The sequence below is a fragment of the Salmo salar genome, chromosome ssa27 (genome assembly GCF_905237065.1).
Source record: "Salmo salar chromosome ssa27, Ssal_v3.1, whole genome shotgun sequence".
NCBI lineage: Eukaryota > Metazoa > Chordata > Actinopteri > Salmoniformes > Salmonidae > Salmo > Salmo salar.
In genome coordinates, this window is record NC_059468.1 from 39,097,366 (window position 1) to 39,115,187 (window position 17,822).

A 17,822-nucleotide genomic window follows, 5' to 3' on the forward strand; every position below is an offset into this window, starting at 1 on the left:
CGATAACGTCATCAGAACAAGACCCTGGATATTTAATCGGAAAGGCGCATCGGTCTCATCGCTGCCCTGTCAAGTTTATAGGCTACATATTAAGTACAAGCCGGGAAAGCGTGCGGTTAGTGGGAAGACCACATGTCAACTTGATCCATATTCACCCATAAAGGTGTTCCCACCGCCATTTCTCACATAATTCTTAAAACGGATCCCACATCTGTCCAACTTCACGTGGATGGAAACCCGGTTTAATCGCCGGTTTTGGGTACCGGTACAGAGTCAATGTGGAACCCTTTACATGTAATCAGATTCCACATTACTCACAGACAAACCCTGCAATAAACTAAATCAATTTAGCTCAAAATCCATTTATTTGTTAAATCAGTTTTAAATACACTGGACTAGTGGTGAGGGCAAAACCAAGGGTACATTTATTAGTGATGTCAGGATTATGATGACCAGCCAAAATAATTCTCAAAAGGCCTAAAGTCTCCTCTTCCTCACCACCACCATCATCATCATCACTAGGGGTGCATCTCAATTGTCTTCAGTGGCTTCTCTCTCCATCACAGATTTAAACCCACTGAACCAGTAACAAACAATTCCTGGTAGTCATTCACCACCATTATTTCTGTTCTCAGATCAGGAGAGGAGGCCACTACAGAATATTGAGATGCGCCCCTGGTGTCATCAGTTTAAAAAAACAAAAAAAAGTATCGCTGCTGGTCTCCTGTTTACGCCTCCAGCTCGAAGTCAAAGTACTGGGGGTCAAAGTGATGGATCCTTGTATAGCCGTCCTCTCCCCCACTGGAATAGCTAAAGACAAGAGGCAGAAACAGGTTTGTTTTCCCAGAGACACTGGTCACAGTTAAGACAGCTGGTTTTAGTGTGACATTACATGATTGAGTTCCAAAATGGACCCTAAAAACTGTTAACTTGCATACAACGAGAGCTGAGAATGATCACCATTTAGGTAACGATAACCAAGTAAATATAGATTTGTCTATCATTAAGTATTATATGGCAACTAATTTCCATCACAATGCTTGCTTAGCAAGTACCACTCCCCCCCCCGTTTCAGCTCATACCAACCCAGAACCTCTGCCCTGGAAACACACGAATGTCCCCACGAAGCGTCTTACCAAAAAGCTAGCTATTCAGCAGCGCTAGTGGGGACTCTTAGGTTGAGGACTGTGTTACACATCCCATCTGCTACACTTAGATGGATAATCAAGTTTCTATTCTTTAAGTGCCTTTTGGACCTTACCTCTTGCCGTCCGGGTGGAACGCCACACAGTTGATGGGTCCGAAGTGACCCTTGACCCTGCCAAACTCCTCTTCGTAAGCTGCGTGGAAGAACCTGGCCTCGAACTTGCCGATCCTGGTGGAGGTGGTGGTGACCTCCATGGCCTCTTGACCTCCTCCCATCACCACCTACAATACACACACACACACACAGGGGTTAAATGTCAGCTCTGGGAATAAAGAGGTGCTGCAGAAATGTTCTCTGGGATAAGTGGTTGTCTTACGTGGTCCATGATTGGGGAGATGGCAGCAGAGTTGACAGGTCTCTCTGTCTTGAAGGACTTGATGTGATCTAGAGTTGTAGAGTCAAACAGCTGTGGGGTAGACAGAGACAGACAAGTCAGTCAGACAGTACTTATAGGCAGTCAGCTGTTGAACTCAACTAGTTAAGAAGCCCCAGTCCATCACTCTTCCTCTTGTCTTTAAACCTCCACCTCTCTCATCCATCAACATCTCTCCACTCATCCCTGGATACCTTAGAGGAGCAGTCTTTAGAGGCTGTGATGACCATGGTCAGATCAACGGAAGTCTGGATGTCGTTGATCTGTTTGTTGTGTTCCTTCACCTTCTTCAGCACCTCTCCAGACTGCAACACACGTCAGAGACAATACTGTCAGTATAATGATGTCCTACATGTACTAGATTATCCACTTCTCTCCCCTCTGTCTTCAATAAATGCGTCAAATCAAACTATTCGTCACATGCGCCGAATACCGTGAAATTCTTAGTTACAAGCCCTTAACTCTTCTTGAACTGTGCTGTTGGTTAAGAAAATATTTACCAAATAAACAAAAAATATATAATGTAGCACAATAAAACAACAATAACAAGGCTCTATACAGGGTGTTACGGTACAGAGTCAATGTGGAGGCTATATACAGGGTGTTACGGTACAGCGTCAATGTGGAGGCTATATACAGGGGGTACCGACAGAGTCAATGTGGAGGCTATATACAGGGTACCGGTACAGAGTCAATGTGGAGGCTATATACAGGGGTACCAGTACAGAGTCAATGTGGAGGCTATATACAGGGGTCCGGTACGCGAATGTAGCTATATACAGGGTGTTACGGTACAGAGTCAATGTGGAGGCTATATACAGGGGTACCGGTACAGAGTCAATGTGGAGGCTATATACAGGGGGTACCGGTACAGAGTCAATGTGGAGGCTCTATACAGGGTGTTACGGTACAGAGTCAATGTGGAGACTATATACAGGGGTACCGGTACAGAGTCAATGTGGAGGCTATATACAGGGGGGTACCAGTACCGAGACAAAACAAAATGAAGGGGGGGGGGGGGGTCAACGTAAATAATGCGGTAGGCCATTTCATTAATTGTTCAGCAGTCTTATGGCTTGGGAGTAGAAGCTGTTAAGGAGCCTTTTGGTCCCAGACTTGGCGCTCCGGTACCGCTTGGCATGCGGTAGCAGAGAAAAGTCTGACTTGGGTGACTGGAGTCTCTGACAATCAGTACACATCCTGGTAATCTGTCTAGCCCCAGGGCTTTGTGAATATTGACCTGTTTAAAGGTCTTGCTGAGAGCGTTACCACACAGTCATCCAGAACAGCTGGTGCTCTCATGCATGCTTCAGTGTTGTGTGTGAGTGTGTCAGTGTGTGCACCTTGGCGCTGAACTGGTTGATCTCCCCGTTCTCATGACCAGCGATAACAAACTCTCCCAGAGGCCCCCACACAGCACTGGTGATCTTAGACTCAGCGCAGGGCACCGTCAGGTACGGCTGGTTGTCCTCTACAGAGAGAGCGAGAGACATGGACAGAGAGAGAGAGGGACAGAGAGGGAGGGAGACAGTGGGAACGACAGGGAGAAACATCTTCAGACAACTGATGGCTGTGAAACCAGATGTATACATTCTGATCTAAAGGACGCCACAGAAAGCCAATTGGAGGGCAAGGGAAAGTTATCACAATGTTGCATTCACCTTTACCTGCAAACAGCAGTTTCTATCCTGTTTTAATACTAATCTGAAGTGTACACTACTTACCGATCTGCTGGGGGTCCCGTAGGTCGAAGTAGTTGAGGAAACACTGGTAGCCCATCTGCTTGTCTGTAGAGAACATGATGATGTTGCCACTGAAGTCAAAGCCACAGGTCCTCACAGCCGAGCTGGTGTTCAACATGGCTAGCTGTTTACCTGGGAGAGAGAGGAGGGGTCATATCACACACACACACAGTTGCATCACAAACCAGGAAGTTGTTCAACAAACCTCAGTCCTATACATCCACGCACTAACACACATACAGGTATCCCATCCAAGCACTAAAAGGATTTCCCTTTTGTTTTCTCTCAAACACACACACCTACTTACCAGTCTCACAGTCCCATAGTCTACAGCTGTTGTCTGCCGATCCTGTCAGCACGTTTTTGGTGTCCCCTGAGAACATAGTTAAGGACAACCAACAATCCTATTGCCTACCCCTTGTAAATTCATGTTTCCCATAACAAGGAACCTAAACAAAATCCCAACACTCAATGGGGCTCGCGCAGCAGTCTAAGGCACTACATCTCAATGCTAGAGGCGTCACTACAGACCCTGGTTCAATTCCAGGCTGTATCACAACTGGCCTTGATTGGGAGTCCCATAGGGCGGCGCACAATTGGCCCAGCGTCGTCCGGGTTTGGCCGGCGTAGGCCGTCATTGTAAATACAAATTTATTTTTAACTGACTTGTCTAGTTAAATAAAAGTTAAATAACAAGAAATGACAATTCTAGAAACATCATATACACCCTAAACAAAAACACCAACACTCAACGACCCTACTAGAAACATAACACGTAAAATCACCTTGATTTAAAGCTTTTTCATCAAACTGTCCCTTTTCGTTTGATGGTCCAGCACCGTCCTCGGACAAATGTTTTAATTTTTTTTGTGTGAAATTCTCATTTTTTGGAAAGGGCTTAAAATAAAAGTTTAAGATCTAGGTCATTTGACATGATAGCCCAGAACACTTGGCCATAATAATGGTGAATTGCACCATGGTGTGCATGGCTGTTAGAGGTCTTCAATAAAGGATACAGTCACAGTCCACACACCACAAAGCTCCAGTGTGTCCATTGTAAGTTCCAAGCCTCTCTCCGTTCACAGAGTACCACACGTTCGCTACCTGTGAATAAAACGCACACACACACACAATGTGAATTGTTCAACTTACTGGTGGATGAGTGATACATTTTCTACATACATGGCATTGTTCTGTGTTGTGTATAATTTCTTATTTACCGTGTCTTTGGCCACAGAGAAGATCAGGTCTCCCTCTCTGTTGTATTTGATCTGTGTGATAGACCTCTCGTGGCCCTGTAGCAAGATGGGTTTCTGCAGGACACAAGAATAAGACATGTTAGTTAACTTCACAGCCAGTTTAATATTGCCAGGTTTTTCTACTAGCACTAGCAGCTTGCTAACTAAACCAGTATTTAAGAGACGAGACAGACATGAAGACGAAGATAGATGTTTATAGCTAGCTAACTAGTATCTAAATCTTCTAAACTATAGAGAACGGGAGTCCCTTGCTACCTAGCTATGTGCTAACGGGTGGCTCATTGACAGTATGGAGAGGCAATCAAACATATGGGACAACCAAATAACTTATTAGCATTGTGCATAACATCGACAATGTTGGGGATGACTAGCATCATAAAATGATCAACCAAAAAGGCGACACATTTTCGATGTACTTGCCAGCTTGTATTATTACACTATCATCTAGCTATACGGACAACGCATCATCCTTTTTATGCTAGCGAGCTAGCTGATGGTGGCTATCTGGCTAGCATAAACCGCGGACATTCTAGACAATTTCACTTAAGTTCAGCACATATGGGTAATCACATTTAAACAGTTGTAATATGATATACTCACCATCGCCGAAGCTTTACACTGATCGCTTTATCCGTTGTAATCGTTATACGTGCCACCACAAAAGAACGAGAAAGGATGAGGACTCGTGTTGTACGGCGCCGGGGCGAAGGCGGAAAAGGAGCGATAGTACTTCCGTGTCGAGCAGTGACCCCTGAACGTTCTGAAAGGCGCATTTTGCTCAGGCTGAAAGTGCCCAGTTTAGATATTCACTGGGATAAACTATTAAGGATGTAAAGAAAAGCATTGGAAATACTCACAGGTCATTGAAATAGTTGTACAGCGGTAGACTGCAGTGAATTGTAAATTGTTGCAAAGTTAAAAGGTATCGGCTCAGTGGTCTTAGGCACTACATCTCACTGTCACTACAGACCCTGGTTCGATTCCAGGCTGTATCACAACCGGCTGTGATTGGGAGGCCCATAGGACGGCGCACAATTGGCCCAGCGTCGTCCGGGTTTGGCCGTCATTGTAAATAAGAATTTGTTCTTAACTGACTTGCCTGGTTAAAGGTTAATTAAATATTTTTTAAGAAGTCAAAAGGTCTCATAGTACTTGCAAAGGGGGGGGGGGGGGTAGAAATAAAGACCAATGATCACAACATGTACATATTTTAATTAGCAAGACATTAAGTATACAGGGTAAGAAAAATACATGAAAATAAAACGGGGAAAAACCCAAAATAAGAGAAACCATCTTGGGTTCTTAATCAACACGATGAATCTCTAAAACCCAGTGGCGCTCAAGAAATTTAGTCATTCTTTAATGTTTTATGTAATAAAGAAAAGTATTGCATTCCTCAAGCGGTAGCCCCCAGAGACAGACCAACGCTACAAACTAAAACATGGAAGACATGTGATGCTAAACATGGATACACTCTACAGAAATGATTAATGTACTTTCATTGCAATAAAGCAATCCTTCTTCCAACATAACTGACGGTGAAAATAAACTCAAGAAAAAAAACAGGGAAAAAAACCCAGAATGTCTTCCTTTTTCAAAGAGTATGGGGAACACACTGGTTACACCACAGTATATACACATGTTGTGTCAACATAACACTACACAGTACAGAGAAAAGAAGCAGTTGTGTGACACGGTTTATATAGAAGGAAGAATTTCGCAATTAACCACTGAGGTTCAGGTTCAGCATGTAGCAAACAGTCTCACAACAGAACATGTTTTTTTGCAACAAAAAAATGTGAGTTTCTATTGGAGAATTTCAGGTTGGTCCCTCCCTGTTATATTCTGTTTGCTAACATTTGGTTCCTAGTGAACACACCCCAGGCCAGTGCACATCTAAGGGAGTTGATAATACATTCAGTTAAGTGCTTCTCAAATCAAACTGACACAGAACTAGATAACAATGCGAAGGTTGCATAGAAATATCTGGTTTAAACGCGTTTTATTTGACCTGATTAAACCAAACTGTCCAAGTTGAGTTACAATCTTGTTGAGATATATATTCTCAAAACACACACACACACAGAATAGAGAATGCATCATTGGTAGCCACCTTTGTCAGTACATTTCAATATCCGTTTGTGGAATGTTTACATCTTAACTATAAATGATCATGTTCTCAAAAGACAGCCAGCATGAAAATGTTAAAACATGTTACATTGGATCCAATGTTGTAGAATGAAATTGAAAAAGCAAGTAATACGAGTGTGGAATGGATACTTGCATATTGTGGGAATGAGGAACATCAAATTGATATAAAGAAGCAACCCAAAACCAAACGAAAGAACAAGGCAATTTTGTCTAATCTTTGAGGTGTATTCATTTGTACAAACCGTTAACGAAACATTTTGCAGCGGAAAACATTTAGCAATGAAAACTATTTTCTTAAATCGGACAAATTCAGCAACGTCCCTCTTCGTTTCGCCCCCATTTGCTTCCGGTTGGTTCCTAGTGAATAAACCCTTGGTCTAAGAGCATTCTTTTGTGGATCCAACGATTCTGCAAGATTCATAAAGAATATCTACACCATCCCTTTAAGTGTTGCGATGCTCTGGACCTAAACAAGGATGTCTAAAATGGAATGAAAGTGACCTTTTGCAAGATATCCCCAAACTAGATATATACACTCTGTACCGAGGTAAAGGTCAGGTGATTCCTACATGCGCTGATGCGTTAGCCATGTTTTCAGTGTGCTCAACATAAAAAAATAAAATTAAAGGGACAAATCCTAAAATTCAAGTCCAACTGTGGCCCTACATTTGCAGATTCACTGCATCTTAACATCTTTATGACTGACAGACAAGGATGCGCACACACACACACACACACGAAAAAGAGGGACCGATGGAGACAAGCACACACACAAAATACTCATCTGTCCCAACATCTTTACTGTAGATCACACTTTGCCTGTGTCCAAAATACCACCCTATTCCAACAGGGCTCTGGTCAAAAGTAGTGCACTATATAGGGAATAGGTTGCCATTTGGGATGAAGCCTTTCTTTAGCTAGCTTTGCCTCGCATAAAAGCTGTGATTTCCATGAACATTGTGTACTAGAGTTCTCAAAGGAAAATTAAAAAGACCAAAACAAAACACGCAGGATGAAGAACCTTCAATAATCTTCCCTGACTGACACCACCATCATCATCATCACCTTCAACTCTCCAGGAGGCACCAGAGTAGGTAGAAGCTGCTAACTGACTACAGATCCCGGGTCAGATTTTCCTGCACCGCCCTATTGGTTTTTAGATGTACATAAGGTAATCTGATCCTAGATCTGTGGTTAGGGGACAAGTTTATCTAACTCTGGGGGAAATCATACAGACCCACACTCTTAACTCCCACATTAATAGTGGCTTGGCTTGCAGGCTGGTAGTTGGTAATCGGTTGGTGAAGGGGAGACTGAGCGGTGTTGCCCAGGCAAGAGGTCTCATTCCTGGGCAGTGAGGGTGGCTGCACAGGCCTGGTTCTCAGTGTCCAACTCTGGGCCGCAGTGGCAGCCGTGGGAGCAGGGAATTGGGGAGCTAGGAGTGGTGGTGTCGGGGTCTGGGCTGGGCTCCTGGGAGTCTGTGGGGGGTAGGGAAGGGGATTCAGCCCCTGGGCTGTTGTCCCCGGGGCCGGTGCTCAGGCCCTGAACCTTCTTGCTGAGTTCGTTGCGTTCGTTCTGCAGCGCCCGGCAAAGCTTTTCCAACTTCCCTACCTTCCCCTGGAGGCTGTCGAACTCACGGTCCTGCAGAGTTTTCTACAGAAGACACACAGATACACAAACTTACACTGAGAACACCTGCTCTCCCCATGACATTTCACCTGGATTCAACCTGGTCAGTCTCTGATCCCTTATTGATGTCACTTGTTAAATCCACTTCAATCAGTGTAGATGAAAGGGAGGAGACAGGTTATAGAAGGATTTTTAAGCCTTGAGACAATTGAGACATGGATTGTGAACATGTGTAATTCAGAGGGTGAATGAGCAAAACAAAATATTTAAGTGCTGGGTTATGGTAGGTGCCAGGCGCACCGGTTTGTGTCAAGAACTACAACGCTGCTGGGATTTTGGCGCTCAACAGTTTCCCGTGTGTAACAAGAATGATCCTAATGTTTCGTACACTCAGTGTACATCTTGCACTTTTCCCAACAAAACACAAAAATACAAAAACACACCAATAGAAAAGCCCCATTCAGTGATTAAAATCCAGCCTACCTCCTCAGCCATGTTCAGCAGGGCCTTGTTACTGCTCTCCCACCTGGAGCGATACATGGTCGTCTCCTTCTCCAGCTTCTTAATCTTCTTCGTCATCTACGGACACACACAGGTCACATGACCATGGACTACAACCAAGACAGACCATCTCTTCTGAGATCTCTGCTAATGTGTGACAGACACTCACCTTCTCCATCTCCTGTTTGAAGGTGGTGAACACCTCATTGCTCTTGGACAGAGTAGTCTGGAACTCCTCAAACTTCTCTGTGTATAAGGACAGCTGAATGGGCAGACAGGAGAGGATGGAGGGGAAACAGGGAAAGAGAGGAAGGTCAGTTCACCACATGAACTTCCCAGCTGGTTGTTTACCAGAGCTAGATGCATCCACTCTGTCCCTAGAGCGTTCTAAATAGATACCTGTTGTTTGAGATGGACTTCCTGCTGCTTCATCAGCTCACACATCCTCTGAGACTCGACCGCTTCCTTCAACAGCTGGAGAGAAGAGGAGACTAACATGATATCAACCCTAACACATCCTCTGAGACTACTGCTTCCATCAACAGCTGGAGAGAAAACAGGAGACCAAAATAAAGAGTTGTGGGTTTGATTTAAGCAATAAGGCACGAGGGGGCGTTGCGTCGTGGCTAAGAAAAGTCCTTAGCCGTGGTATATTGGCCAGACACCACAAACCCCCCCCGAGGTGCCTTATTGCTATGATAAACTGGTTACCAACGTAATTAGAGCAGTAAAAGTTGTCACAACCGTGGTATACTTTCAGCCAATCAGCATTCAGGGCTCGAACCACCCAGTTTCTAATCCCACATGATATAGTTATTGAGTTGGAACATGTTGACTAGTGTGTTCACCAAACAACCATATTCTACTGTTACTCACAAAGTCCTTCTCTCTGTGATGGCGGTCCTCTGACTCCAGGAGCAGTTCCTGAGCCTGTTGTAGCTTAGCATCCACCAGCTGTTGCTGCAGGTCCTTATGCTTGAACACCTTGTCAATGTGCTGAGAGAAAGGACAGGGGGGGTTAATACTCACATGTCCAGAAAATTGTTACACCTTTACTGCAGTTGCACCTCCTGTGTGCTTTAGTTATGCAAGTAAATGTCCATGTCCTTCCTGGCACAGAGCTGCAGCACTCCCACCATTCTCCCCACTCCAACCATTCTCCCCACTCCAACCATTCTCCCCACTCCAAAACACACCTCCTCTCGTAGTTCATACTGTTGGATGAGTTTCTTGAGCTTCTCTGCCAGCTCAGAGTTCTCCAGCCTCAGACTGGCATTCCTCTCGTTATGCTGCTCCATTTGGGCCTGGATGTCATTCAGAGTCACCTGGGAACACACACACACACACACACACAGGAACTAGAAGATGTTACATCATGATAGACAACCAGGAAGTGTTTAACCCTTGGGTGAAAGTCAGAAGTATTTCCTTGATTCTTGGCCTACTTCTCAACACTCATTGGAGAAGATGGTGGCAATAAATCAAGGAAAGACTAGAGATTCATCCTTTCTTTACACACACACACACACACACAACGCTAGTGGCTCACCTGGAAGTGTGATGTCACCACCTTCCTCTTCTCCTCCTCCACGCGTGCACGCTGTGTCCCGTCCTCCTGCAAGAGCAAGTTAGGTTAAAAATGCACAGCTCCATTGTTGTTCACTTCATAAATCATAAAAAAAAATGTAAAAACTTTGGTTCACAAAGATATGGTCCTAGCAATCAGGGAACGATAAGACTCGTGTTCTAGTTTTTGGAATGTGTAGGTGCGTTGGAGAAGATCAGTTTTGTCAAGTCGTTGAGCATCATTGGTTACCGCCTTTCAAGGGGTGTTGCGTTATGGGGATAAAAATGGTCAGACTTGCGCCTATAATGTCGACTGCATGAACTTGACAAATATCATGGTGATCAAAAGTCATTAAGTTCAGTGCAGTCGACAGATGCTCTTCGCCAACTTCAACCTGCAGCCAATCCCCTGCATAGTGGGAGGCGCTACAGTCAACCGATCATTAGGCTGATTCTTCGCTGTTGACGTTGAGACTGGTGTTTTAAGAGTACTATTTAATGAAGCTGCCAGTTGATGACTTGTGAGGCCTCTGTTTCTCAAACTAGACACTCTAATGTACTTGTCCTCTTGCTCAGTTGTGCACCGGGGCCTCCCACTCCTCTTTCTGTTCTGGTTAGAGCCAGTTTGTGCTGTTCTGTGAAGAGAGTAGTACACAGCGTTGTACGAGACATTCAGTTTCTTGGCAATTTCTCGCATGGAATAGCCTTCCTTTCTCAGAACAAGAAAAGACTGCAGAGTTTCAGAAGAAAGGGCTTTGTTTCTGGACATTTCGAGCCTGTAATCGAACCCACAAATGCTGATGCTCCAGATACTCAACTAGTCTAAAGAAGAACAGTTTTATTGCTTCTTTAATCAGAACAGTTTTCAGCTGTGCTAACATAATTGCAAAAGGGTTTTCTAATGATCAATTAGTCTTTTAAAATTATAAACTTGGATTAGCTAACACAACGTGCCATTGGAACACAGGAGTGATGGTTGCTGATAATGGGCCTCTGTACGCCTATGTAGATATTCCATAAAATCAGCCGTTTCCAGCTACAATAGTCATTTACAACAGGAACAATGTCTACATTGTATTTCTGATCAATTTGATGTCATTTTAATGGACAAAAAATGCTTTTCTTTCAAAAACAAGGACTTTTCTAGGTGACCAAACTTTTTAACGGAAGTGTAAATGAACGTGATATTTAAGGCTCTTGATCACTAATTGATTATACAATTTACAAACATGATTCCAGTTTGAGAGTCTATGATTTGGGGGTTGAAGACATGTTTATTTTGACATTATCAAGCAAATATTTTTTAAGCAATGGCAACACTGCCATGTTGATCTGAGCCTTTTTGTTGGAAAACCACATTGGTGTCCAACTTTCGGCTGTCGCAAACGCACCTCCGCCGACTTGTCTGCAGTCGGTTGCTTTAGACTTACCGCTCAATGGAGGCTTATGTGAGCTCCGCCCTCTGTCTGAACTATGACTTTAGGCCAGCACACTGTGCTGGCCTAAATACAGACTTACGCCACACTGTGCTGGCCTAAATACAGACTTACGCCACACTGTGCTGGCCCAAATACAGACTTACGCCACACTGTGCTGGCCCGTCCTTTCCAGCAGTGTTAGCGCAATAATGGTGGCCAGCACATTCAAGCTCGCCTTAACTCAGCCCGGTTTGGCTCAGTAGAGTGAAAAAGGTACAGCTTCATCATACTTTACCTCAGGGATCATTACCTAGATTCAGCCAAGGGGCGAATCGGAACATAATTTCTTATAATTTGTAGACTGCAAATTGAATGAAAGAAGCCCAAACAGATATGACTAAAACATATATTCATACCTTGCTTATATTTGTATACGATCAGATATCTCTCTATTACACGTGGAAATACTTTCAAAATGATTTCCAAAATTAGAAACTTTGCTGGTGTTTTATGTTGAACAACAAAATGAAAAACTTTTTTTCAGCTCAGAAAACTTTGGGGCCCCCCAAATAATATCACGCGCGGCCAAATTCGACCTGTGGGCCCCCAGTTGGGGAATCCTGCCAACCTTGAGCGTGCGGTTGTGTCTCTGCAGCTCCCTACAGAGTGACTCCAGTTTGCTGCGTGCCAGGATGGCCTTGCTGTGTTCCTTCTTTAGGTGGTCCGTCTCCTGCACCAGCTGAGACTGTTTCTTCTGCAGGACACGCATTTGCTTCTGACTGTTCCGCTGCTCCTCCAGCTGCACGCACACACAGAAATTAGAGTTTAATGCGTAAAAATACTATTCAAATGTTCAACTAATAATAAAAAAATTAAAAAACGTTTTAAAACTCCAGTACACTTAAATGAAAAGCTATTGATAAAATGGCTACAATGAGACAAATGATAGAGGGGAAACAAACAAGGCTGCCAAGAGAAGCTGGGTGTGTCAGCCATGTCCTTGTCCAGTAAAGACCCTCCATCAGCCAGCCTCTCTCCCCCTCTGGGCTGCCTCCCCTCCATCAGCCAGCCCCTCTCCCCCTCTGGGCTGCCTCCCCTCCATCAGCCACAACCAGAAAAGGACTTAAAAACACATAGGCCTGTCACACATACACCAGATTGATCAGTTACATACACGGCTGCAATCTGTCACGTAATCACACCTCACATGTTATGGACACACAGGACAGACCTGCACTGCATCACACGTTCATGAATCAGCAATAAATCCAGGACTCAATCCCACATGGAAGGTCAGCCTACGTTGAGCCGACCCTGCCCATGATGACCAGACAGACAAAGGAGACAAACTACTACTGGCTGATACACAGATGGAGGCTAGATATAAAAGGGCTGCTGGCATGCTAAAATGAAACAAATAAAAAAGTTAATTTACTAAACCAACAGCCTTTGAGCCACACCAGACCCCACCATACCCAGAGTCTTTATTAGAGTCACTACTTACCAGATCAGCATACTTCTTACAGAGGCCTGCCAGTTTCTCCTCTGGTGTACTCAGAGTATTCAGGGTCTGCATCAGCAGGGTGATCTCTTTACCTGCAACACACGGGGGGGGGGTCACAACAGGGACCCAGCAACACACAGGGGGGGCATTCAGTGCAACACCACCTCATCACAACAGGGACCCAGCAACACACGGGGGGGCATTCAGCGCAACACCACCTCATCACAACAGGGACCCAACAACACACAAGGGGGAAGCTGTCCAATCCTAAACCCCTAGCCACCACCTGTATGACTAAACAAATCTTATGGATGACAACTAGATATATTAGTGACCAATACGGATGGGTAAGAGCTCCATACTGTTCTTCAGGACCAGGGTTGGAGGTCACCGACCAACACCCAGATCAACAACAAGCACCTAGGAATACACCCGAGGGGTTGATTTCAGACAGAGCAACAGAACCAGTCCTTACCCAGACCCTTCACCTTCTTCTTCTCCTGAGTCTTTACTTTCTCTTTCTCCGCCCCGCCGGCGTTCACTTTGACATCCTCTGGCTTCACGTCCAGCTCCTTCTCATTGGCCAGGCCGTTGAGCACAGGGCCGTGTGATTGGCCGTTGGGCAGGTTAACCCCGTCCTCCCCGTTGTCCTCCAGGCAGTAGGTGTTGAGGATGTCCTCCAGTTGGCGGCTCAGCTCCTCAGCCATGTCACACTGAGACGACACCCCCTCCGCTACAGTAGAGACTGGGACGGGTACATGGTCTGCCATAGTAGAGACTGGGACGGGTACATGGTCTGCTATAGAAGAGACTGGGACGAAAGCAGGCTCTTCTACAGGTGGGACCGCGGGGAGAGCTGCAGACTCTGCTGTGTTGGGAACGGCAGACACCTCAGCCACTAGACACAGAAGGGAAGGAAAAATATGTTATTACAACACTAGCTAAGGTGTACCAGCTGTATGGAAGCGTTAACTCATCACCGTCACAATATATGGCTATGCTGCTGCCACAGTTGTGATACTTTGCGGTCCTGCTTATGTGTACTAGGGTTGAAGGGTGGGAACCCAGTTACTGAGATTTACCACCCCAAACCACTCCCTTTACCCAGGATAAATAACTGGGAACTATTTAAAATGAATAGCATGGCGTGAAATGGAACTGTTAAAATGATATGCAATGTCTAAATCTGGCTTCTTTACGGCCTCAGCATGATGACTCATCAACGTTCCGGGTGGGGCCAGACAGCCCATCTCCGGGTGGGGACAGACAGCCCATCTCCGGGTGGGAGTTTGAAATGCATATAGACCTATCATGGTGACGTTTTCTTCTTGTGACAGGTAGGCCTACATTTGCAGCTGCATAGCCTATGCTATGCTACAGTAGCCTTCCCCGGCTCAGTTGGTAGAGCATGTGTTTGCAACGCCATTGGTCGATTCCACGGGGGGCCAAGTACAGAAAATAAAAATAAAAATAAATTGTATGAAATGAAAATGAAATGTATGCATTCACTACTGTAAGTCGCTCTGGATAAGAGCGTCTGCTAAATGACTAAAATGTAATGTAAAAATGTAATATATAGAACGAATGTCTAATTTACCCATCTCTATCGGGCTTTCTGGGGTCACATTTTTTAATAAAGATTTTTTTCATTGCAGCTGCAGTTTTAACTTCACTTGAATATCGTTGCTTTAAATCAGTACACTCGCAATCTCTCTCCATAAACCTCATTAACTTCTTACGTGTAGGGGGCAGTATTTTCACTTTCAGATGAAATACGTGCCCATATTAAACTGCCTCCTACTTAAACTCAGAAGCTAGGATATGCATATTATTAGTAGATTTTGATAGAAAACACTGACGTGTCTAAAACTGTTTGAATGATGTCTGTGAGTATAACAGAACTCATATGGCAGGCAAAAACCTGAGAGAAATCCAACCAGGAAGTGGGAGATCTGAGAATTGTAGTTCTTTTGAATCCCTATCGAAACTACAGTGTCTGTGGGGTCACATTGCACTTCCTAAGGCTTCCATTGGCTGTCAAAAGCCTTCAGAAAGTTTTTCCATCATTCTCCTGTAACCGGGCAGAGAATAGGAGCTCAGTCAATGAGTGGACTGCCTGGGACCAGTGAGTTGTTTACTGCGCAGGCACGTTTGGCGCGCCCCTCCTTTTTCTCCTGGAATGAATACGCTATTGTCCGGTTGGAATATTATCGCATTTTTACATTAAAAATACCATAAAGATTGTAAACAACGTTTGACATGCTTCTACTAACGGTAATGGAACATTTAGACTTTGTGTCTATGAGCTTGGGCTCATGAAATGTCTAATGTAGGGCTGATAAAATATATTTCATGTATGGCTCATCAGGCTCAGCTAACATCAGGCCTGAACTTTCAATCAGAAAAGTGATTTATTCTCAGGACAGAACATTTGTAAATTAGCGTGAAAATGTTCAACCCTAAAGTGTAAATAGGAATTAAGTGTCATGAGGGTTGTTGAAGGTTCCTTAGCTCAATAGCTGTGGAGTTAAGTTCATTATTTTAATACTGCAAAACTTTACACGATATGGTGGTAAGATGTGACAGCTACTCAAAACTATAGTGACAAATAGCCAACCCGTGTCAAAATATATGTTCACCATAAACATTGAAAATGTGTGCATTTGACTAGTGTTATTATTTCCATCACATCAGTGACAACCAGTGTCATTTAGGACACAGTGCTAACTTTACCTGAACTTTCAGCCCCATCAATCTGTGATGGTCTGTCTGGCTCTTTAGGGCTGACAGTGTCTGTAACGTCTTTTGCCGCTGTGCTTCCCTCAATCTCTCCAGTGCCAGGTGGTGGAGCCGCGTCACTGCCCTGCGTGGCCGACTCTTCCGTGTCCTGTTTCTTCATGATGAAATGCCTGAAACATATTATAAAAAAATGTTAGTCGATCATTGTTTGTTTAAGTAAAACTCTAACTGTGCCGTGTCTGTTACAGATCCGAATATTCAAATATTCGCTGGCTATTATAAAACACATGTTGCACCTGCACTTGAGAAAAGCAAGAAACGGAACTGCCAAACGTCAATGGGGATGTCTCACTGAAGTCTAGTTAAACCTTTAAGTTAGCTAACTTTCGGTCAGTTGGTCACCAGTAATCACGCTTATACGAATGTAAAATGAATCTGAAATGGCGAACGACAGCGAACTAACGTTAACTAGCTAAGTTACCAGCATAGCAACGAATAAATGTGGACGAAGTTACATTTTCAAGACGGCCAAACTCTAGCTACCTATATGCTAACTAGTAGAAGAGTTTACAATTTTGGAAAGTCATCAACTCACTAGTTTTGTCTAGCAAGTGAACCAACACCCCTTCTATTAGCAACCAAACAACTTAGCTACTAGAAAGTGAAACTAGTTTAACAAATAACAGTGGCGTTTAGAAGAGTTCGCAAGCTAGCTAAGTTCGCTAGTTAGCATTTTGCTTTCTAGCTTGGCTCTACGCTAGGGAACAACCCAAAGAAACACGAAACCTCATATGGCACAGTCATTATTCATACTTGGGATAAGCCTTAGGTACTTAATTAGAAAATAAAAATTACGGTTTACCTTCTTCCAACTCAATAAATACACGTCTCTGTTGCCTGCTGCTTTTCCTCCTACCAACCGAGACAGGAAATACACAATGCACAACGGAAGTGCGTATATAACATTTGCGGGAAAGTGGAATATGTCGTTCAAACGCCCTACTCAGAACTACAAAAACTTTTATTCACGGTTTCTATACTGAACAAAAATATAAACGCAACATGCAACAATTTTAACAACTTTACTGAGTTACAGTTCATATATGGAAATCAGTTAATTTAAATAAATTTATAAATCCCTAATCTATGGATTTCACATGACTGGGCAGAGGTGCAGCCATGGGTGGGCCAGGGAGGGCATAAGCCCACCCACTTGGGAGCCAGCCCAGCCAATCTGAATGAGTTTTTCCCCACATAAAGGCTTTATTACAGACAGAAATACTCCTCAGTTTCATCAGCTGTCCAGGTGGCTGGTCTCAGATAGATGATACCCCAGTTGAAGAAGCCAGAGGTGGAGGTCCTGGTTTCATGTAGTCTGCGGTTGTGAGGCCGGTTGGACGTACTGTCAAATTCTCTAAAATGACATTAGAGGTGGCTTATCGTAGATAAAAATTAACATTAAATTCTCTCGCAACAGCTATGGTGGACATTTGCACAGTCAGCATGCCAATTGCACTCTCCCTCAAAACTTGAGACATCTGTGGCATTGTGTTGTGTGACAAAACTGCACATTTTAGAGTGGCCTTTTGTCCCCAGTACAAGGTACACCTGTGTAATGATCATGCTGTTTAATCAGCTTCATGATGTGCCACACCTGTCAGGTGGATCGATTATTTTTAGCAAAGGAGAAACGCTCACTAACAGGGATGTAAACAAATTTGTGCACAACATTT

The 17,822-nt window shown here is 44.1% G+C and overlaps 2 protein-coding genes across 2 annotated transcripts; both read right to left on the reverse strand.

The window, feature by feature from the left end:
* Nucleotides 1–346: 346 nt before the first annotated feature.
* Nucleotides 347–5,277, reverse strand: eif3i (eukaryotic translation initiation factor 3, subunit I). The gene is made up of 10 exons (NM_001139801.1): nucleotides 5,182–5,277; nucleotides 4,543–4,635; nucleotides 4,339–4,426; nucleotides 3,630–3,695; nucleotides 3,305–3,454; nucleotides 2,924–3,051; nucleotides 1,775–1,885; nucleotides 1,524–1,613; nucleotides 1,262–1,428; nucleotides 347–810 (listed from the first exon to the last, which is right to left on the reverse strand). Exons 1-10 carry the CDS (start codon nucleotides 5,182–5,184, stop codon nucleotides 729–731), a joined length of 978 nt encoding a protein of 325 aa, NP_001133273.1. The 5' UTR covers nucleotides 5,185–5,277; the 3' UTR covers nucleotides 347–728.
* Nucleotides 5,278–5,773: 496 nt separating this feature from the next.
* On the reverse strand, nucleotides 5,774–17,051 carry LOC106589073 (alpha-taxilin). Its single transcript, XM_014178752.2, has 12 exons — nucleotides 16,952–17,051; nucleotides 16,084–16,259; nucleotides 13,826–14,248; nucleotides 13,351–13,442; nucleotides 12,475–12,645; nucleotides 10,412–10,477; nucleotides 10,059–10,187; nucleotides 9,739–9,858; nucleotides 9,262–9,336; nucleotides 9,032–9,124; nucleotides 8,845–8,940; nucleotides 5,774–8,385 (listed from the first exon to the last, which is right to left on the reverse strand). Exons 2-12 carry the CDS (start codon nucleotides 16,247–16,249, stop codon nucleotides 8,074–8,076), a joined length of 1,743 nt encoding a protein of 580 aa, XP_014034227.1. The 5' UTR covers nucleotides 16,250–16,259; nucleotides 16,952–17,051; the 3' UTR covers nucleotides 5,774–8,073.
* Nucleotides 17,052–17,822: the final 771 nt, after the last annotated feature.

Excerpts from the sequence above, each read along its gene's own strand:
- LOC106589073 (XM_014178752.2), bottom strand. The coding sequence starts at position 16,249 with ATGAAGAAACAGGACACGGAAGAGTCGGCCACGCAGGGCAGTGACGCG. Across the intron at positions 9,337-9,738 it reads ATCACAGAGAGAAGGACTTT|CTGTTGAAGGAAGCGGTCGA; the intron begins GTGAGTAACAGT and ends TCTTCTCTCCAG. Across the intron at positions 8,941-9,031 it reads TCAAACAGGAGATGGAGAAG|ATGACGAAGAAGATTAAGAA; the intron begins GTGAGTGTCTGT and ends GTGTGTCCGTAG.
- eif3i (NM_001139801.1), bottom strand. Across the intron at positions 4,427-4,542 it reads TCTCTGTGGCCAAAGACACG|GTAGCGAACGTGTGGTACTC; the intron begins GTAAATAAGAAA and ends TTTTATTCACAG. Across the intron at positions 1,614-1,774 it reads CTAAAGACTGCTCCTCTAAG|CTGTTTGACTCTACAACTCT; the intron begins GTATCCAGGGAT and ends TCTACCCCACAG.